Source organism: Hylobates moloch, unplaced genomic scaffold, assembly GCF_009828535.3.
Source record: "Hylobates moloch isolate HMO894 unplaced genomic scaffold, HMol_V3 SCAFFOLD_1, whole genome shotgun sequence".
Lineage (NCBI taxonomy): Eukaryota > Metazoa > Chordata > Mammalia > Primates > Hylobatidae > Hylobates > Hylobates moloch.
This window is the reverse complement of record NW_026652276.1, coordinates 147,122,893-147,145,785: the sequence shown is the minus strand read 5'-3', so window position 1 is coordinate 147,145,785 and position 22,893 is coordinate 147,122,893. Positions and strand designations below refer to the sequence as shown.

Below are 22,893 nucleotides of genomic sequence, written 5' to 3'. Positions count from 1 at the left end.
CAAAACTCAATAAAAAGAAAACAAATAAATCAGATGGTCGACGAGTTAAATGGTAAACAAGCACAAAAGAGAATTAAATTAACACACACATGCATCTGACCTCTGAATGGGGAGGACTTTCACCAACCACGTAAAGGAGACCAAAATGGAAAAGTAGATCACTGACCATGTAACAGCTTAAAGCTTCTTACTTGAAAGAAGAAAATTCAGAAACAAAAACAAACAAAAAAAGTAGGGCAAAGATCTGACAAAAATATGACAAATTATTAAAATTGCTAAAAACCTCATACAAAATGAAATATATACCATGGCCACACAGACAAAATGGCAAAACAAAGAAAACTCACTAGGGAAAACAAAAGAGGCTAAAAACACTTCAAAAGTCCTCACCCTACCTAGTAATGAAAAGAATGGAAAGTAAAACAAGTATTCTTTTTTTTAATTTTATTTTTTAATGAACATATTTTTTTAATGAACATATAACAATTGCACATATTGATGGGGTACATAGTGATGTTTCCATACATATTATATATACTGATCAGAGCAGGATAATTAGCATATCCATTATCTCAAACTTTCATCATTTCTTTTTGTTGGGAGCATTCAATATCCTCCTTTTAGCTATTTGAAACTCTATATTATTGTTAACTATAGTCATCCCACATTGACATAGAATGCCAGAATTTATTTTTCCTTTCTAGCTATAATTTTGTATCGTTTAACAAATCTCTCCCTATGTCCCCTTCCCTCACCCTTCTCAGCTTCTAGTATCCTCTATTCTACTGTTTACCACTGTGAAATCACTGTTTTAACTTCTATATATGAGTGTAGAAGAGTTCCCCTTCTCCATATCCCCACCAGCATTTGCTAATATTTCTATTTTTGATAACAGCCATTCTATCTGGAGATGATACTCCACTGTGGTTTTGATTTACATTTCCCTGATGATTAGTGATGTTGATGTGCATGTGTGTGTGTGTTGAGAAACACCTGTTCAGATCGTTTGCCCATCTTTCAATTGGATTATTTATTTTTTGCTGTTGAGTTGCTTGAGCACCTTATATAACCTGGATAGTAATCCGCTGTTGGATAGTTTGCAAATATTTTCTTCCATTTTTGATATTGTCTTTTCACTCTTTTTTTTTTTTTTTAATTATACTTTAGGTTTTAGGGTATATGTTCACAATGTGCAGGTTTGTTACATATGTATCCAGGTGCCATGTTGTTTTGCTGCACCCATTAACTCGTCATTTAGCATTAGGTATATCTCCTAATGCTGTCCCTCCCTCCTCCCCCCACCCCACAACAGTCCCCGGAGTGTGATGTTCCCCTTCCTGTGTCCATGAGCTCTCATTGTAAAACAAGTATTCTTTTCATCTAGCAATTTAGCAACATTTTGCTTCCGTTTTTAAGGACATGCTCAATGATGGGGAAGGTGTGAGGAGACAAACACTTCTATACAGAACTGGTATGAGGACACTGAACCCAAGGCTTCAGAAACTAAGTATCATCATACACATCTAAAATAGGGCAGTTAATTTTTAAAAAATTATATACAGTGCAATTTCAAGACTGCCAGGAAAATGTAGCTAAACTCAGGGTGAAGGAGTATGTGAATTACTATTAGCAGTTAAGAGAATCATAAAATCAACGATTATTAGGCCAAGTGTGGTGGCTCATGCCTGCAATCCCAGTGCTGTGGGAGACCAAGGCAGGAGGATCACTTGAGCCTAGGAGTTCAATACTAGCCTGGGCAACACAGCAAGACTCCAACTCTACAAAACATAAAATATTAGCCAGGCATAGTGGCATGTGTCTGTAGTCCCAGCTACTTGGGAGGCTGAGGAGGGAGGATTGATTGAGCCCAGGAGTTCAAGGCTGCTGTTAGCTATGATCCTGCCACTGTAACAGAGGAAGACCCTATCACAAACAATGAAAGAAAAAAAAAAAGATCATCAGATTATGATGGGATCTCATCCATCAGTTTGTGCTTCATATAATGGAGTGACGGCCAGGCACAGAGGCACACACCTGTAGTCCCAGCTACTTAGATGGCCTAGGCAGGATAGCTTGAGTCCAGGAGTTCAAGTTCAGCCTGGGCAACAAAGCGAGACCCTATCTCTCTATGAAATAAAAATAAAATAGAATTAGGGCAACCACAGTTAGACTTACTCAAAGGCATGTAGCTTGTTAATGTCCTTACATTAAAAACATTTCCAAGCATCTAAATAAGAAAACAATCTGTTTTTCTATAACAATATATTAATTAGTATTCAGCAGGTAATAAAAAAATACAAACTCATGTTAACACCAAGAGTACAAGCAACAATTCGAGGAAAATAATAAATTGGACTTCATCAAAATTAAAAGCTGTTGTGCATCAAAGGACAGTAAGAAAGTGAAAAGAAAATCTACAGAATGGGAGAACTAGCTACAAATCATGTATCTAATAAGGATCTACTATCTAGAATATATAAAGATTTCTTACAACTCAAGAAAAAGGCAAACAACCAATCAAAAAATAGGTGAAGAATTTGAACAGACCTTTCTCCAAGGAAGATATACAAATGACAAACAAGTACATAAAAATACACATATCAGTGGTCATTAAAGAACTGCAAACCAAAAATAGGCAATACCGGCTAGATACAGTGGCTCATGCCTGTAATCCAAGCATGTTGGAAGGCTGAGACAGGAGGATCACTTAAGCTCAGTTCTAGACCACCCTGGGCAATATAGCAAGACCCCATCTCAAAAAAAAATTTTTTTTTTAATTACCTAGGCATGATGGTAATTGTCCCCTACATGCCTGTAGTCCCTGCTACTTGGGAGGCTGAGGCAAAAGGAGCTCTTGAGCCTGGGAGTTTGAGGCTGCAGTGAGCTGTGATCAAGGCACTGCACTTTAGCCTGGGTGACAGAGCAAGACCCTGGCTCACAATTAATAACAATAATAATAAAGACATTGAATAGAAGCCATGGGGAATTGAAAAAGGCCACACACAGGTCCAGGCAAGACAGTATGTTCAGAAAAGATCTAAGATGATCTTCAGTTTTCAGGGTCAGAACATACCCAGCCAATCTTTTAAAGATTTCCCTAGCACAGAGTCAGTCTGCAAAGACTGGAAGAGGTGGCCACTTTCTCAAATATTTAATTCTCAACAAAAGAACAAAGACATATAAGAAAGAAGAAAAACCTGGCCCATTCAAAGAAGCAAAATAAATTGACAGAAACTTTCCCAGAGGAAAACACTGGACTTACTAGACAGACACTGGACTTACGAGACAAAGAAAACTATCCTATGCTGAAAGAACAAAAGGCACAAAGAACTAACGTGAATCAGGAAAACGAGCAAAATGAGCCTATCAACAAAGAGAAATGAAGGAGGACTCCAACAGAAATTATGGAGCTGAAAAAATAGAATGAGCAAGTTGAAAACTTCACTAGAGTGGTTTAAAAACAGATTTGAGGAGGCAGGCAAATCAGCAAATTTGAAGATAAAGCATTTGAAAATACTGAGTCAGAGGAGAAAAAAATTAGAGGAGAAAAAGTTAAAAAGAACACAGAAGAGTGAAAAGAGCCTAAACTACTTCTTTAGGCACACCAATATAGGAATGATGGGAGACTCAGAAAACAGAGAGAAAAAGAGACAAAGATTATTTGATACGACAGTGGGCAAAAACTCCCCAAACTGGCTGAAAGGCATGAATTGGAATACATCCCAGAAGCTCAAGGAATTCCAAGTAGGACAAGCCGGAAGAGGTCCTTTCAAAGACACCATATAATCAAATATTAAAAGCCTAAAGACAATCTTGAAAGTAGTAAGAAAAAAGCTACTTGTCACATACAAGTGACGCTCAATAAGACTATCAGCTGTTCAGCCCCAGTCAGGGGCTTATAGATAAAACCCCCATCTCCCTGGGACAGAGCACCCGGGGAAAGGCGTGGCTGTGGGCACAGCTTAAGCAGACTTAAAACATCCCTGCCTGCCAGCTCTAAAGAGGGCAGCGGATCTCCCAGCACAGAGTTCAAACTCTGCTAAGGGACAGACTTGCCTTCTCAAGTGGGTCCCTGACTCCATGCCTCCTGACTGGGAGACACTTCCCAGCAGGGGTCAACAGACACCTCATACAGGAGCAATCCGGCTGGCATCTGATGGGTGCCCCTCTGGGATGAAGCTTCCAGAGGAAGAAATAGGCAGCAATCCTTTGCTGTTCTGCAACCTCGCAAATGGTCTGGAGTGGGCCTCCAGCAAACTAACTCCAGCAGACCTGCAGCAGAGGGGCCTGACTGTTAGAAGGAAAACTAACAAACAGAAAGGAATAGCATCAACATCAACAAAAAGGACTTCCACTCGGAATCCCCATCCGAAGGTCACCAACATCAAAGACCAAAGGTAGATAAATCCACGAAGATGAGGAAAAACCAGCGCAAAAAGGCTGAAAATTCCAAAAACCAGAATGCCTCTTCTCCTCCAAAGGATCACAACTCCTTACCAGCAAGGGAACAAAACTGGATGGAGAATGAGTTTGATGAACTGACAGAAGTATGCTTCAGAAGGTGGGTAATAAATTCCTCCGAGCTAAAGGAGCATGTTCTAACCCAATACAAGGAAGCTAAGAACCTTGAAAAAAGGTTAGAGGAATTGCTAACGAGAATAACCAGGTTAAAGAAGAACATAAATGACCTGATGGTGCTGAGAAACACAGTACGAAAACTTCATGAAGCACACACAAGTATCAATAGCCAAATCGATCAAGTGGAAGAAAGGATATCAGAGACTAAAGATCAACTTAATGAAATAAAGCATGAAGAGAAGATGAGTGAAAAAGGAACAAAAAAAGCCGCCAAGAAATATGGGACTATGTGAAAAGACCAAACCTACGTTTGACTGGTGTACCTGAAAGTGACAAGGAGAATGGAACCAAATTGGAAAACACTCTGCAAGATATTATCCGGGAGAACTTCCCCAACCTAGCAAGACAGGCCAACATTCAAACTCAGAAAATACAGAGAACACCACAAAGATACTCCTCGAGAAGAGCAACGCCAAGACACATAATCATCAGATTCAGCAAGGTTGAAATGAAGGAAAAAAGGTTAAGGGCAGCCAGAGAGAAAGGTCAGGCTACCCACAAAGGGAAGCCCATCAGACTTAACAGCGGATCTCTCAGCAGAAACCCTACAAGCCAGAAGAGGGTGGGGGTCAATATTCAACATTCTTAATGAAAAGAATTTTCAACCCAGAATTTCATATCCAGCCAAACTAAGCTTCATAAGCGAAGGAGAAGTAAAAATCCTTTACAGACAAGCAAATGCTGAGAGATTTTGTCACCACCAGGCCTGCCTTATAAGAGCTCCTGAACGAAGTGCTAAACATGGGAAGGAAAAACTGGTATCAGCCACTGGTATCAGCAAAAACATACCAAATTATAAACACCATTGACACTATGAAGAAACTGCATCAACTAACGGGCAAAATAACCAGCTAGCATCATAATAACAGGATCAAATTCACACATAACAATATTAATCTTAAGTGTAAATGGACTAAATGCCCCAATTAAAAGACACAGACTGGCAAATTGGATAAAGAGTCAAGACCCATCAGTGTGCTGTATTCAGGAGACCCATCTCACACCCAAAGACACAAATAGGCTCAAAATAAAAGGATGGAGGAATATTTACCCAGCAAATGGAAAGCAAAAAAAAAAAAGCAGGGATTGCAATCCTAGTCTCTAATAAAACAGACTTTAAACCAATGAAGATCAAAACAAAGAAGGGCATTACATAATGGTAAAGGGATCAATCCAACAAGAGCAGCTAACTATCCTAAATATATATGCACCCAATACAGGAGCACACAGATGCATAAAGCAAGTTCTTAGAGACCTACAAAGAGACTTAGACTCCCACACAATAACAGTAGGAGACTTTAACACCCCACTGTCACTAGTAGATCAAAGAGACAGCAAATTAACAAGGATATTCAGGACTTGAACTCAGCTCTGGACCAAGCAGACCTAATAGACATCTACAGAACTCTCCACCCCAAATCAACAGAATATACATTCTTCTCAGCACCATATCAGACTTATTCTAAAATTGACCACATAACTGGAAGTAAAACACTCCTCAGCAAATGCAAAAGAACGGAAATCATAACAGTCTCTCAGACCACAGTGCAATCAAATTGGAACTCAGAATGAAGAAACTCACTCAAAACCACACAACTACGTTGAAACTGAACAACCTGCTCCTGAATGACTATGGGGTAACTAACGAAATCAAGACAGAAATAAATAAGTTCTTTGAAACCAATGAGAACAAAGACAACATACCAGAATCTCTGGGACACAGCGAAAGCAGTGTTTAGAGTGAAATTTATAGCACTAAATGCCCACAAGAGAAAGCAGGAAAGATCTAAAATCGACACCCTAACATCACAATTAAAAGAACTAGAGAGTGGCCAGGCGCGGTGGCTCTCACCTGTAATCCCAGCACTTTGGGAGGCCGAGGTGGGCAGATCACGAGGTCAGGAGTTCAAGACCAGCCTGGCCAACATAGTGAAACCCAGTCTCTACTAAAAATACAAAAAAATTAGCTGGGCGTGGTGGCGGGTGCCTGTAATCCCAGCCACTTGGGAGGCTGAGGCAAGAAGAATCGCTTGAACCTGGGAGGCAGAGGTTGCAGTGAGCCAAGATTGCACCACTGCACTCCAGCCCCGGTGACAGTGCAAGACTGTCTCAAAAAAAAAAAAAAAAAAAAAAAAAAGAACTAGGGATGCAAGAGCCATCAAATTCAAAAGCTAGCAGAAGACAAGAAATAACGAAGATCACAGTAGAACTGAAGGAGAGAGGGACATGAAAAACCCTTTAAAAAAATCAGTGAATCTAGGAGTTGGTTTTTTGAAAAGATCAACAAAATAGACCGCTAGCCAGACAAAGGAGAAAAGAAAGAATCAAATAGACACAATAAAAAATGATAAAGGGAGTATCACCACTGATCCCACAGAAATACAAACTACCATCAGAGAATACTATAAACAGCTCTACACAAATAAACTAGAAAATCTAGAAGAAATGGTTAAATTTCTGGACACATACACCCTCCCAAGTCTAAACCAGGAAGAAGTCAAATCCCTGGAGACCAATAACAAGTTCTGAAATTGGGGCAGTAATTAATGGCCTGCCAACCAAAAGAGTCCAGGACCAGACAGATTTACAGCCGAATTCTACCAGAGGTACAAAGAGGAGCTGGTATCATTCCTTCTAAAACTATTCCAAACAACAGAAAAAGAGGGAATCCTCCCCTAACTCATTTTATGAGGCCAGCATTATCCTGATACCAAAACCTGGCAGAGACACAACAAAAAAAGAACATTTCAGGCCAATATCCCTGATGAACGAGGATTTTCACATCGACAATAAAATACTGGCAAACCAAATCCAGCAGCACATCAAAAAGCTTATCCATCAGGATCAAGTTGGCTTCATCCCTGGGATGCAAGGCTGGTTCAATATATGCAAATCAATAAACATAATCCATCACATAAACAGAACCAATGACAAAAACCACATGATTATCTCAATATATGCAGAAAAGGCCTTCAACAAAATTCAACACCACTTCATGCTAAAAACTCTCAATAAACTAGGTATTGATGGAACAGATCTCAAAATAATAACAACTATTTATGACAAACCCACAGCCAATATCATACTGAATGGGCAAAAGCTGGAAGCATTCCCTTTGAAAAGCAGCACAAGACAAGGATGCTCTCTCTCACCACTCCTATTCAACATTGTGATTCTTCCTATCTGTGAGCATGGAATATTTTTCCATTTTCCATTGCCAGGGCAACCTGGCAAGAGAAAGAAATAAAAAGTATTCGAATAGGAAGAGAGGAAGTCCAACTATCTCTGTCTGCAGATGACATGACTGTATATTTAGAAAACCCCATCATCTTAGCCCCAAAACTCAAGCTGATAAGCAACTTCAGCAAAGTCTCTGGATACAAAATCAATGTGCAAAAATCACAAGCATTCCTATACACCGATAATAGCAAAATCATGAGTGAACTCTCATTTACAATTGCTACAAAGAGAATAAAATACCTAGGAATACTACTTACAAGGAAAGTGAAGGATCTCTTTAAGGAAACTACAAACCACTGCTCAAGGAAATAAGAGAGGAAACAAACAAATGGAAAAATATTCCATGCTCATGGATAGGAAGAATCAGTATCATGAAAATGGCCATACTGCCCAAAGTAATTTATAGATTCAGTGCTATCCCCATCAAGATACCACTGACTTCCTTCACAGAATTACAAAAATCTACTTTAAATTTCATGTGGAACCAAAAATGAGCCTGTATAGCCAAGACAATCCTAAGCAAAAAGAACAAAGCTAGAGGCATCACGCTACCTGATTTCAATCTATACTACAAGGCTACAGTAACCAAAACAGCATGGTACTGGTACCAAAACAGATATATAGACCAATGGAACAGAACAGAGGCCTCAGAAATAACACCACACATCTACAGCCATCTGATCTTTGACAAATCTGACAAAAACAAGCAGTAGGGAAAGGATTCCCTATTTAATAAACGGTGTTGGGAAAACTGGCTAGCCATACGCAGAAAACTGAAACTGGACCCCTTCCTTACACCTTATACAAAAATTAACTCAATATGGATTAAAGATTTAAATGTAAAACCTAAAACCATAAAAAGCCCTAGAAAAAAACCTAGGTAATACCATTCAGGACATAGGCGTGGGCAAGGACTTCATGACTAAAATAGCAAAAGCAATGGCAACAAAAGCCAGAATTGACAAATGGGATCTAATTAAACTAAAGAGCTTCTGCATAGCGAAAGAAACTATCATCAGAGTGAACAGGCAACCTACAGAATGGGAGAAAATTTTTGTAATCTACCCATCTGACAAAGGGCTAATATCCAGAATCTACAAAGAAATTAAACAAATTTATAAGAAAAAAAGAACAACTTCATCAAAAGGTGGGTGAAAGATATGAACAGACACTTCTCAAAAGAAGACATTTATGCTGCCAACAAACATATGAAAAAAAGCTCATCATCACTGGTCATTAAAGAAATGCAAATCAAAACCACAATGAGATACCATCTCATGCCAGTTAGAATGGCAAACATTAAAAAGTCAGGAAACAACAGATGCTAGAGAGGATGTGGAGAAATAGGAATGCTTTTACACTGTTGGTGGGAGTGTAAATTAGTTCAACCATTGTGGAAGACAGTGTGGCGATTCCTCAAGGATCTAGAACCAGAAATACCATTTAACCCAGCAATCCATTACTGGGTTTATACCCAAAGGATTATAAATCATTCTACTATAAAGACACAAGCACATGTAGGTTTATTGTGGCACTGTTCACAATAGCAAAGACTTGGAACCAACCCAAATGCCCATCAATGATAGACTAGATAAGGAAAATGTGGCACATATACACCATGGAATTCTATGCAGCCACAAAAAAGGATGTGTTCATGTCCTTTGCAGGGACATGGATGAAGCGGGAAACCAGCTAAATTATCAGCAAACTAACACAAGAACAGAAAACCAAACACCACATATTCTTACTCATAGGTAGCAGTTGAACAATGAGAATACATGGACACGGGGAGAGGAACATCACACACCAGGGCCTGTCGGGGGTGGGGGACTAGAGAAGGGATAACATCAGGAGAAATACCTAATGTAGATGACGGGTTGATGGGTGCAGCAAACCACCATGGCACAGGTATACCTATGTAACAAACCTGCATGTTCTACACATGTATCCCAGAACTTAAAGCATAAAAAAAAAGAAAAAAAAAAATTATCAGCTGTTTTATCACAGAAACCTTAAAGGCCAGAAAGCAGTAGGATGATACATTTATAATATATTTAAAATGCAGAAGGGAAAAAACCATCAAACAAGAATTCTCTATCTGATTAAAAAAAAACACTGCCCTTCAAAAATGAGATAAAAATTAAGACATTCCCAAATAAACAAAAGCCAAGGGAATTCATTACTACTGGCATTTGCAACAGAAAATGCTGAAAGGGGTACTTCACATTGACATGAAAGTCACTACACTGTAACTTTGTCAAAGCCATACAAAAATACAAAGTTCTCAGGTAAAGGTAAATACAGGGACAAATATAAAAACTAGAGTATTATTGTAAATTTGGCTTATAACTCTACTTGTTATTTTCTAAAGGATTAAAAATACTTATGAATCTGTTCGTGGATACACAACACATAAAGATGTAATTCCTGATCTCAATTACATAAAATGATGGAAAAAGACAGAGCTACATAGGAGTAGAATTTTTGTATGTCGCTGAAGTGAAATTGGTATCATTCAAATCAGATTGCTATAACTTTAGAATGTTATATGTAATCTCCATGGTAACACAGAAAGTATCTAAGAAGAAAAGGAAATGAGAAGAGTCAAAATGTGCCACTACCAAGCAATCAACTAAACTCAAAGGAAGGCAATAACAGAGGAAATGAGGGACAAAAAAGCCATAGGATATACAGAAAACCTATTTTTTAAATCACAAGATTAAGTAATTCCCCACCAGTAATTACTTTAAATTTAAATGTGTTAAACTCCAAATCAAAAGAAATTGATTGGCAGGAAGGATTTTTTAAAAATAGGATACAACTCTACACTGTCTACAACAGACTCACTTTAGATCTAAAGACACCAATAGGTTAAAAGTAAAAGGATAGAAAAAGATACTCAATGCAAATAATAACCAAAAGAGAGATGGAGTGGCTATACTAATATGAGACAAAATAGTCAAAAACTGTTTTGAAAGACAAAGACATTATAGATTGATAAAAGAGCCAATTCACTAGAAGATAGAACAATTATAAATATATACACACCAAACATCAAAGCTCCCAAATATATGAAGCAAACACTGACAGAACTGTATGAAGAAATACACTGTTCTGCAACAACAGATGGAAACTTCAACACCCCACTTTCAACAGTGAACAGAACAAGACAGAGCAATAAGGAAACAGAAGACTTGAGCAACACTATAAACCAACTAAAACTAATAGAGAACACTCAACCCAACAACAGAATAAACACTTTTATCAAGTACATATAGAAAATTTTCCAGGACACACTATATGTTAGGCCACAAAACAAGTGTGAACACATTTTTAAATGACTGAAATAATACTATCCTTTGTTACAATAGAGTGAAACTAGAAATCAGTAACAGAAGGAAAAATGAAAAATTCGCAAATATGTGGAAATTAAATAACATATTCCTAAACAACCATGGGTCAAAGAAGACATCACAAGGGAAATTAGAAAATACTTTGAAACAAATGTAAATGAAAACAAAATTTACCAAAATATATGGGATGCAGCAAAAGGCACTGCTAAGAGGTAAATTTATAGCTGTAAACACAAAAATGAAGCTCTCCAACCAAAAAACAAACTGTACACATTAGGGAAATAGGAAATGTATAGCACACCAAACTCAAAGTTAGCAAGAGGAAGGAAACAAAGATTAAAACAGATATGAATAAAATAGATAATAGAATAAGAATAGAGAAAAATCAATGAAGCCAAAAGTTTATTCTCTGAAAAAAAAAAAATTAACAAATTGGCAAATCTTAAGCTACATGATTAGAAAATATACAGAGAAAACTCAAATTACTAACGTTAGTAATGAAATTGGGCATTACTACCAATTTTACATAAATAAAAAGGACTGGCCAGGCACAGTGGCTCATGCCTGTAATCCCAACACTTTGAGAGGCAGAGGTGGGTGGATCACAAGGTCAGGAGTTCAAGACCAGCCTGGCCAAGATGGTGAAACCCCATCTCTACTAAAAATACAAAAAAATTAGCCAGGCTTGGTGGCGGGCACCTGTAATCCCAGCTACTTCGGAGGCTGAAACAGAGAATTGCTTGAACCTGGGAGGCGGAGGTTGCAGTGAGCCAAGACTGTGCCACTGCACTCCGGCCTGGGCGACAGAGCAAGACTCCGTCTCAAAATAAATAAATAAGTAGGATTTTAAGAGTACTATAAACAACGTATGCCAACAAATTGGATTATCTAGATATAATGGATAAATCCTAGAAACAACCTAGCTAGATTAAATTATGAAGAAATAGAAGATCTGAATATATTTGAAATAAGTATTTTAAGTAGTAATCAAAAACCTCCCAACAAAGTAAACCCCAGGACGAGATGGCTTCATGGGTAAATTCTACCAAACATTTAAAGAAGAATGAACACCAGTTTTTCTCAAAGTCTTCCAAAAACCTGAAGAAGGAGGAACACTTGAAACTCATTCTATGTGACCAGCATTATCCTGATACCAAAGCCAGAGAAAGATACTAGAAAACTATACAGCAATATCTCTTACGAATACTGATACAAGAATCCTCAACAAAATGCAGGTAAAACAAATTCGGCAGTGTAGCAAAAGGATTATACAAGATCACCAAGTGGCATTTATTCCAGGAATGCAAAATGGTTCAAACATATAAAAATCAATTAATGTAGTACACCATATGAACAGAATAAAGGGGAAAAGCAAAGATCATCTCAACTGATGCAGAAAAACATCTGACAAAATTCAACACCGTTCCGTCATCAGAAAAAAAAAAAACAGAAGGAAACTTAAACTCACCAACGTAAGGCTATATATGAAAAACCCGCAACTAACATGATACTCGATGAATGGAAGATTGAAAGCTTTTCCCCTAAGATCAGGAGCTAGACAAATATGCCTGTTTTTATCACTTCTATTCAGCGCAGTATTGGGAGCTCTAGCCAGACCAATCAGGCAAGAAAAATAAATAATGCATCCAAATTGGAAAGTAAGAAGCAAAATTTATCTCTGCTATAAGAGACATGATTATATATGTAGAGAACACTAGAGATTACACAAAAAGTAGTTAGAGCTAACAATTAGACATTGCAGGACACAAAATCAACACAAAAATCAACTATGCTTCTACACACTAACAATGAACAATTATGAAAAGAAAATTAAGAAAACGATTCCATTTACAATGGCATCAAAATAATAAAGTACTTAGAAATAAGTTTAACAAAAAAGGCGAAAAAAGCCTTGTACGCTGAAAACTACATCCCCGAAAAAATCAAGGAAGACAAGGAAATGGAGAACCATCCCATGTTCATGGATTGGAAGGCTTAATATAAGGTGACAATACTAACTGAAGCTATGTACAGACTCAATGCATTCCTTCTCAAACTCTCAGTGACTTCTTTTGTAAAAACAAAAGTCCATCCTAAAATTAATGTGGAATCTCAAAGGACCCTAAATAGCCAAAACAATCTTAAAAAAGAAGAACAGGCCAGGCGCAGTGGCTCACACCTGTAATCCTAGCACTTCTGGGAGGCTGAGGTGGGCAGACTGCCTGAACTCAGGAGTTTGAGACCACCCTGGGCAACATGGTGAAACCCCGTCTCTACTAAAATACAAAAAAAAATTAGCCAGGCATGGCAGCATGTGCCTGTAGTCCCAGCTACTCGGGAGGCTGAAGCAGGAGAATTGCTTGAACACAGGAGGCAGAGGTTGCAGGGAGCTGAGATCGCACGGCTGCACCCTAGCCTAGGCGACAGAATGAGACTCCATCCATTACAAAAGAAAAAAAAAGAACGGTGTTAGAGGACTCACATTTCCTGACTTCAATACTTACTACAAAGCTATAGTAATCAAAACAGTGTGGTCTTGGCATAAAGGCAGACATATATATCAATGGAAGTGAATAAAGAGCCCAGATACAAACCCTTGCATATACAGTTAACTAATTTTCAACAAGGATGCCAAGAATAATGGCAAAGAACAGTATTTTCAACAAACAGTGCTGGGAAAACTGGATATATCCACATGCAAAACAATTAGGTTGGACCCTTACCTTAAGCCATCTATAAAAACTAACTCAAGATGGATCAAAGATCTAAATATAAGAGCTAAAACTTATGGAAGAAAATACAGGGGAAAAGTTTCATGACACCGAATTTGGCAATAATTTCTTGGATATGGCAACAAAAGAAAAATAAATAAACTAGACCTCAAAATTAAAAACTTTTGTGCAAAGGGCACTATCAAGACAGTGAAAAGGCAACCTATAGAATGGGAGAAAATATTTGCAAATAATATCTAATAAGGGATTAATATCCAAGATATATAAATAATTCACTTAACAACTACAAAAACCCAGTTAAGAAATGGGTAAAGGACTTGAATTAACATTTCTTCAAAGAAGATGTACAGATGACCAATGGGCACAAGAAAAAAATTCTTAACATCACTAATCTTTGGGGAAATGCAAAACAAAACCAGGATGAGATACCACTTTATGCATATTAGAATGGCTATAAAAAAATAGAAAAGAACTAGGGCTGGCAAAGATGTGAAGAAATTGGAATCCTTGTGCACTGCTTGTGATGATATAAAATGACATAGCCACTGTGCCAAACAGTATAGTGGTTTCTGAAAAAATTGAATTTAGTATTATCATATAACCCAGCAATTCTACTTTTAGGAACACACACCCAGAACAATTGAAAGCAGGGACTCAAGCAGATATTTGTATACCAATGTTTATTCATTGCTATTTATAATAGCCAAAACGTGGAAACAACCGACAACATAAATAGATGAGCAAATAAAGATGGTATGTACATATAATAGAGTATTATTCAGACTTTAAAAGAAATGAGGTCAGGCACAGTGTCTTATGCCTCTAATCTCGGCACTTTGGGAGGCCAAGACAGGAGGACTGCTTGAGCCCAGGAGTTCAAGACCAACCTGGGCAACACAGAGAGACTCCATCTCTACAAGAAATTTTAAAAAGAAAAATCAGCGAAGCAGGGTAGTACACACCTGTAGTCTCAACTACGCAAGAGGTTGCAGTGGGAGGATCACTTGAGCCCAGGAGGTCAAGGCTGCAGTGAGCCACGATAGCACCACTGCACTCCAGCCTGGGCAACAGAGTGAGACCCTGTCTCAAAAAAGAAATAATTGAAAAAAAATTCTGATACATACTATAACATGGATAAACTTTAATAACAATGTTAAGTGAAATGAGCCAGTGACAAAAGGACAAATACCATATGATTCCACTTATATGAGATACCTAGGATAGTCATATCCTCAGAGACAGAAACTAAAATAGAAGTAACCAGGGGCTGGAGGAAGAGGTCATAGGGGTAATTGTTTAGTAGGTAGAGAGTTTCCGTTTAAAATGATGAAAAAGCTCATGAGAGATCAGTGATGGCAGCACAACATTGTGACTATACTTATTAACACTGAAAGGTTAAAAATAGTACCTTTTATTATGTGTATCTTACCACAATAAAAAGCCCCACGAGGTAGTCAATGTTATGTTTAAAAGAGAACAAATAAATGGGAAGTCATTTTAGATATGTATTTACAGAGGTCTTAGAAGAGCTATTCAGCAGATGAGTACCTAATGAACTGGAATTTTGGCACAGATCCTGGGAGTGAAGTGAACCAAATCACTTGGGAAGTGTGAAGTAATTTCCTCCTCCAGGGAGGTCAGCAGATAGAACATGTGAAGCCAATGTTAAGATTTCTCTGGAGTCTAAGTAAAAGATTATCAAATTGGACAAGTCTGTTCTCAGTGTTTCCCAACAAGGTGCAACTGACGTTTTGGACAGAACAACTGCTTCATCCTGTAGGACTCTCCTGCCTGCCATATGGTACTTAACATCCCTGAACTCCAAACCACTTACCAGGGGCATTCCCCTCACCCTCATCACTCTAACAATCAAAAAGAAACCCACCCACGTTTGTTACCACGACTACCATGACCCCAATCACTCAGAATGACAACCACAGAGTGAATGAATCCAAAACTGAAATATGAGCATCCTCGTCTGTTAGGATATGACAAGCTATAATGCAGTAGCAAACAACCCTAAATCTCAATCAATGGCTTAAAACCAAAAAAAAAAAAAAAAAAAAAAAAAAAAAGGCTTCCGTTTTGTTCACATTACATTTCCATTACAGGCCAGCCCAAGGCTCTATTCCACACTGTCCTCACAACCAGAACCTGGGCTGATAGACCTACCACTCTGCAGAATGCTGACAGATGCAGTGGCAGAGGGAATGAATACAGTAAGTGGTATGCTGGCATTTAAATAATTCACTTAGAAGTGACACATAGTACTTCTCATATTCCACTGGCCAAAGCAAGTCAAATAGCCTTGACTGCTTCAGGGCCAGGAAAGTGCAACCCTTCACCACTTACTTGGAAGGAAAAGAACCAGCCCTGATGACTTCCAAACTATGCCTGCAAAGTGCTCTGAAAAGTAGAAGATGCTATATAAATGTTAATTAAGAGTATATTAGTAACAGTACTACTTTGTCCTTCCATCCATTCAATGGATATTTATTAAGCATCTAATACATGCTGGACGTCGTCTCCTAAGCATCAAATATACGCCAGACACCATGCTAAGAGAGCTGATAAAAACTGAGTCGTAAGTGGTAGGGTAAGAGAAACAATCTTTAAACAATTCCAGTGTGGTATGATAAATGTGATCAGGAAAGTCAGCCCAGGTACTCCAGAAGTTCCCAGGGTGAGCACCTGAGCCAGCAGTGGGGGCAATGGTTGGGAAGACTTCCAGGAGCAGTACCCTACATAGCTGCAGGATGCAGTCACCCTGGAGAACCTGCTGTAGATGCACGGGTGGAAGCATGAATGTTGACGCTCTGGATGGGGTGTCCCTGCCTTCCGCCAAGTCAATGAGACCAACTTGCACAAATTCCCCATAGCCCTAATCCGCAGTCACTTCCACTAAATGTCCACTGACACATTTATAGGTTTTCTTGGTTTTCTAGGCAGACCGGATGTAAAGAACAGATCTCTGGGACTACTCTCCACTTTCCCCTCAACTAGAACATTCTATGAGATGCTCTAAGTTCAAGGAGACAACATTCTTTCAGTCCAATTATCATAAGCTTGGTTCTAACCTCAGCAAAAACTGCTTTCTCTCAGCTAATACAGCGCAACAAAAGGGGAAATGCCCTAGGAAAACAATGTGTCAGAGGCTCCTAACCATTGCAAATCAGGCGCATTCCCCTTATGAGATATTAAATACATTATAAAGAGTTATTAAGAAGAGTGCAGACTCCAACACAAGTCGTAAGATATACACTATACCACCCTGAGATATTTACCACAAAGTTCCTCTAATAAAGAAAAAAATTTTTCTTCAACCGAAAATACATAAAATACACATCTAGAAACACTAGACAGTCACTAAAAATGAAAACTGTAAAGACCTCTAAGCTACTAGGAAAAGTAATGCTGACAGTGCTAAGGAAAGCAGATTCCAACAGCAATCATACTGTAAAGGTTAGACAAAGATGACGATTGTGCTACAGGCAAACACTACGTGGAAACTCTGCAGAAAATGGGGCACGGAGAGTAGGGGAAGCAGAGAAGTGGTTCAGTGCAGCTTACAGTAACATGTTATTGTTTGTACAATGCAAATTTCACGTAAAAGTCATTCCTATGTAAAAGCTTGGTGGATCTTAGTCACATTCCCAAACTGACTTTTACAGGCAGTATAAAGCATAATCTGGTGAGTTCCTAAAAAAGAACCAGACTAGCTGCTTGTTAACACTCCAGCCCTTCTAGTTAAAGGGAGGAGGGAACAGGGCAAGTTTCCTGACTCGCCAAGGCCCCATGATTCCAGCAGCAAGGGCCAGGCAGAGGCTCTGGGGGACAGAATCCTGGCTGAGTAACCTTCCTTACAAATTGCCCTGAGCAAATTAGTCAATTTAGCCTTATCTTTAAAATGCAGATAACACAACCTACTTCACAGAACTACAGTGGGGATTAAATCTGATAACTTGTAAGTACCTAGCACAGCATGACTTTTAAAAGGAAGTGATAGTTTCCATTCCTTGGGGGCAAAGAAGGATGGCTCTTAAGGTCTCCCTCTACTCTCCAAACGCAAGGTCCCTCAGGTCCCCATGGCACAGAGCAGGAGCCAGCTGAGCTTTGGCAAAAGCAGAAGAGGAAGGGAGTTCAAGCATGGCCTTCTGGTAGAGAGTGTGGGGAAAGAGGAGTGTTTTCTGTGTCTTTGTTCTTCCACCCTGCCAATGCCTAGCACATAACAGGTGCTCAATTGAATATCTGATCAGTGTACTAACTCAGTCAGCAAGCCCTCTATCCTCAGCTGATGATCATGAAGGAAAACAGGCAGGAAACATCGACTATTCATTTGAACTAAAGCTAAGGGCCCTTGCACTGTGAGACTCCACAGTTTATTTCTGTGCTGCATACAGGGTGCTAGCATTTACTACTATGGAAGATACATTTTTCTGAGTGTTAACTTTGGTGATATTTACCAAATATGACTCTGAATGGTCCTATTTCAAAAAAACTACAGAAAGCACTGCTTTTCATAAACAAAAAGAACAAAATGGCCCCAGTAGTACTTTCTTATCTCTATCCCTACCTACTTCAAGTAGCCCATATCTATTCTACTTTGGTGAATAAAGCCGAGTCTTTTCTAAAACAAAACTGTATACTGGAGGTAAATATTCTAAATCATAACTTTGAGTAAAGGAAAACTCTCAAGAGCAGTTTAAATGTAATATGCCTGGCTTATTCTATTCCAATGATGTTCTTTTTCATTAATTTACTCTGTTTATAATTGTTTTAGGCCACAATTATCTCATTGTTTCCTGGCCTGTGTACCTGATCAGAATCATTATGATCTCTGAGGTTTTCGCCTGATTTTTAAGAATCCTGCTCTGCTATGGATGGGGTAGCCAGCAGAACACAGACAGAACAACCAAGGAGCCTTTTAAATACAAGACTATTAAAGTGGCAAATCATTGTCCTCTCTGTGACCAGCTTCTGGGGCTCTGGAATTACATGTTAAACAACAGGATCAGATGGGAGCACTTTGTAGCTAAGAGACCAATAGCAGAACAATACCCCTTTACCCCTCCAACAGCGTGCTCCTGGCTATTTACAAGAACATTTAGCATCATTTCCTTCTCAAATGGGCCATCCTGTACTCTGGAGCTAGAAGAGAGTAGGAGGAGAACACTGACATTCAGTGCCTACCAGTTTCTCTCCTAGGGAGCTACAGCAAGCTGGAGCTCCAGTGAGCTGCGCTGTCGACAGCTCTTAGTAAGGGATCACACCTTTGCCTTTACGAGGTATTTCTGTCATTGTATATAAAAGCACAAAGACACAGTGGTCAGCACGACAAGACTACAGCTTGTGGGAAGCGTAATCACTGTCAGATGACATCAAATCCAACACACTGGTGGGATGGCAGGAAAGCAGACTCGAAAGTAGTTGAGAGTAAATGAGTCTCCTTGTTTGCTTCTTACTCATAACATTAGGCCTAAGCTGCTTTGCTGAAACACTTAGCTCTGTGCTTTCCAAGCGATAGAAATCATACTTACTCCAATGTGTGAGATTAAAACCCACTGCACAGAGCTGAACGACATTCGATGTGCAGTAACGCCACTTCAGGTGATTCATCACATTGCTTTATTCATAAGGCTGGGGGACAGGGTGGAACCACACGAATTTAACATCTTGCTGTGCCTGAAATGTTCATTAAGTGCTCTTATCTGCAGTCACCTGCCCATCCCACAGAACCACTCTCCACTAATTCAGAGACTATAATCTGTGCACACTGAAATTACGATGAACAGCAACATTTCCACTGGAAAAATCATCACACATCTTGATTTGCACTGCCAATTAGGTCTTCAGAAAAGAAAAAAAAAAACCCTGATCATCTTACATAATTTGCCTTACTTGGTGCATAATGGATCGGATATAATTTGTGGGTAACCCCTACATGATAAATAGTTTAACATTTTAGAACTACCAAAAATTAGCCTCATTATGTGGCAGTAAACGTTCACTTCCAACTACACATTCTGGGACTTCTGAGTTTCCTAAGCACGAATTATGAATATCAGTAGTGGAAGTGCAAAGAACTCTCCAGTTTAACAACAGGAGTGGTAGATTCCAGAAACATTTTCTGATTACATTCACAAGGAGCTCCGGAGTGATAAACTCCAGATACATTTTCTGATTAAACTCACAAGGAGCTCAAATCTCCATCCAGAGGGTTTGGTTTGGTTTTGTTTTTAGTCCTGTGGCTGCAGAAACTCCTAGAAGGTTAGGACGCCAGCCGGGAGTGGCGGCTCACGCCTGTAATCCCAGCACTTCGGGAGGCCGAGGCGGGTGGATCACCTGAGGTCAGCAGTTCAAGACCAGCCTGGACAACACTGCGAAACCCTGTCTCTACTTAAAAAAAAAAAAAAAAAAAATGCAAAAAATTAGACAGGCGTGGTGGCGGGCGCCTGTAATCCCAGCTACTCGGGAGGCTGAGGCAGGAAAATTGCTTGAACCCGGGAGGCGGAAGTTGCAGTGAGATCGCGCCATTACACTCCACCCTGGACAACAAGAGCGAAACTCCGTCTCAAAAAAAAAAAAAAAAAAATTGGATGCTAATACACGGTAAAAGCCAGTGGCAAAAAAAATAAAAAATCGAACCCTGTCTCATTCCGTAGGCTTTACTGTTTCCCTTGCTTTTAATAGTTTATCTCACAGGAGGCATTTTTAAAATATTCTCAGAAACATCAACAGATTTTTCTCAAACAACCATTTTCAGGAAGGCTTCAGAAGGCCAAAGCTACCGTTAGTGGCTCGGTCTTTGCCGCCAGACTCGGGCAGGTGACAGCGGCTTGGGCTCGGGAACCCGGCACTCTGCGCCTTCCAACGCTGGCGGTCCCGCCTCCCCTTCTCCCGGGCCAGGCACGCAGGTGGAGGAAAGTAAACACCAGCCGGAGGCAAGGTGGAAGCAGTGAGTCTCGCGACTCTCACAAAAACAAGTGGGAAAAAAAAAAAAAAAACAATCCTCGCACAAAGCATCTCTGTGCTCCCACATGCAGAGGCGTGGCTGCTTGTTTCCCTTTTTAAAGGGTGTATTTTTAGTTCTTTTGAAAAATGTTTTTATTGCTTACTTCTAAGTAAACATGTATCTCCATTACGATAACGTAGAGAAAAGCTCTTTTAAGAAGTAAAAAGAGAAAACTGAAGTCACGTTCACATTTCCACTACTCACTGAAACGTTTGGGGGAACTTACTCAAGCGTTTGCTAATGAGTTTTAAAGACTAGTTAGGCCCTTAACGCATAATTGGGGTCGTGCTGTGCATATGATTTGGGATCTTGCAGCTTGTTTAACTCGGCCCAATGACGTTACCATTTCCCCCAAATGGTTACTAATTCCTTGAAAACGTTTACAAAAGTTCTAGAATAAACACTAAAGTTATTCTTTTTAAACTCCATTATCCAAGTTAGACTGGTCTGACGATCGACTGTTAAAAAAAAAAATTACAACTTTCTTAAGCTTCCTGATCTCTGTGCTAAGTCCCGGAGAAAGTGTGGGGAGTGCACAAAAAAAGCCCCTCCCCCGTCTCACGAGGGCTACAAACGCAGGCGCTGCGCCCCGCGAGCTCCCCGCCTGCACCCCTGGCAGCCACCCGAGACTGAGCAGAGCGCCAGGCTGAGCGCGGTTGTGTGCTGGGGCGACCGGCCTCTGCGGTCCGCGTGGCACAAACGTGACCCACTGCGCACACCTGCAGGGCGCGCCCACTCCGGCACTCACCCGGCTGGGCGCGCCAGATCCCCAGTGCCGCAGCCAAGGGCCACGTTCCCAGCCCAAGGCCAGCAGGACCGGGTGGCAAAGGGAAGTCAAACTGTGGGTGCGTCCGGACGGCGGCGGGCGGCCGGACCCTCACCTGGTAGCGAGTAGCCAACTCCATTCTTCCTAACCGGGCTCCAGTCTCCTCCCAGCACGCGGCCACGGGAGCCCAGACTCACCACGGACCGGCGCACCAAGAACGCCCCGCGCCCGAGCAGCTAGCGCGCTCCGCCCGGAGCACAGGCGGGCCCCGGGAGGGGCGCACTCGGCACCCGGGACAGGGGGAGCGCGTTGCGCTGCCCGCTCGCTGCCGCCTCACTGGGCCTCGTGGCTCCGATCACGTTCCAACTTCGCGGCCACTGACCTTCTCTTCGCAGGCGGCGGAAGAGGGGCTTGCAGTTGGGCGCGGCAAGAGCAATTACCAGTGTTAGGGCGCCGGGCTCCCCCCCGCAGCGGAGGGAGGGAGTGGAGCCGTCCGGCGGGGTTTAGCGCGGGAGAAATGAGGGGGCTGTCCCGGCGCAGCTTCCAGCTGGCACGCGCGCTGGATACTTGGCAGGGTTTATTCCAGGTCATGCCCTGGGGTGCGAGCTTCTGTTGCAACCCCTGTCTCTGATCCAGGAAAATATTGTAGGGCGGCTTTGGGGCTTGTTTTGTTTTTTTTGTGGTAAAGGGGCAGGGTTCTCTTTGGGAGGATTCTGTCTCCCAAAACATTTGCTACAGGGTTCACTTTGCAAAACAGGCAACCCAGGTTTCTTTACCAAGGCCCAGGTGGACAGCTGCAAACCCGCCTGAAACTTTAGACGGCCATTACACAGTAGGCCTCCACACCCACCAGACAGAGTTTGTAGAGGTCAGGAATGCTGACTAATTTAGCAGAATTGACCCCGGCATCTACTAAGCATCAGGCACTGGGTTAGTCCTAGGAACAGAAGGGTGAACAAAAGCAGGCCCCTGCTCTGTTGGAGTTTACAGCCTGAGAGCCAGTTACCAATCTAATTGCATTATTCTAAATAAATACAATAATGATGCAAATAAGCGTAATAACAATGATGTAAATTTTATAAATTAGATTTATAATTAATTTGATACCACTATCAATGACAAGTGTAATGATGATGCAAATAAATGTAAATT

At 40.4% G+C, this 22,893-nt stretch overlaps 1 protein-coding gene across 3 annotated transcripts in view; it reads right to left on the bottom strand.

The window, feature by feature from the left end:
- CDCA7L (cell division cycle associated 7 like) overlaps window positions 1-22,079 on the bottom strand; it is a 52,319-nt gene extending 30,240 nt beyond the window's left edge. For 2 of the 3 annotated variants that reach the window (XM_032759629.2, XM_032759636.2), the window contains exon 1: window positions 21,857-22,078. In XM_032759629.2, coding sequence (XP_032615520.1) covers window positions 21,857-21,880 — 24 coding nt within the window. In that variant the 5' untranslated portion in view covers window positions 21,881-22,078. Of the gene's footprint in view, window positions 1-21,856 lie in introns of all 3 variants that reach the window. The other variant, XM_058446551.1, reaches the window with a different exon arrangement.
- Between the last annotated feature and the right edge of the window lie 814 nt (window positions 22,080-22,893).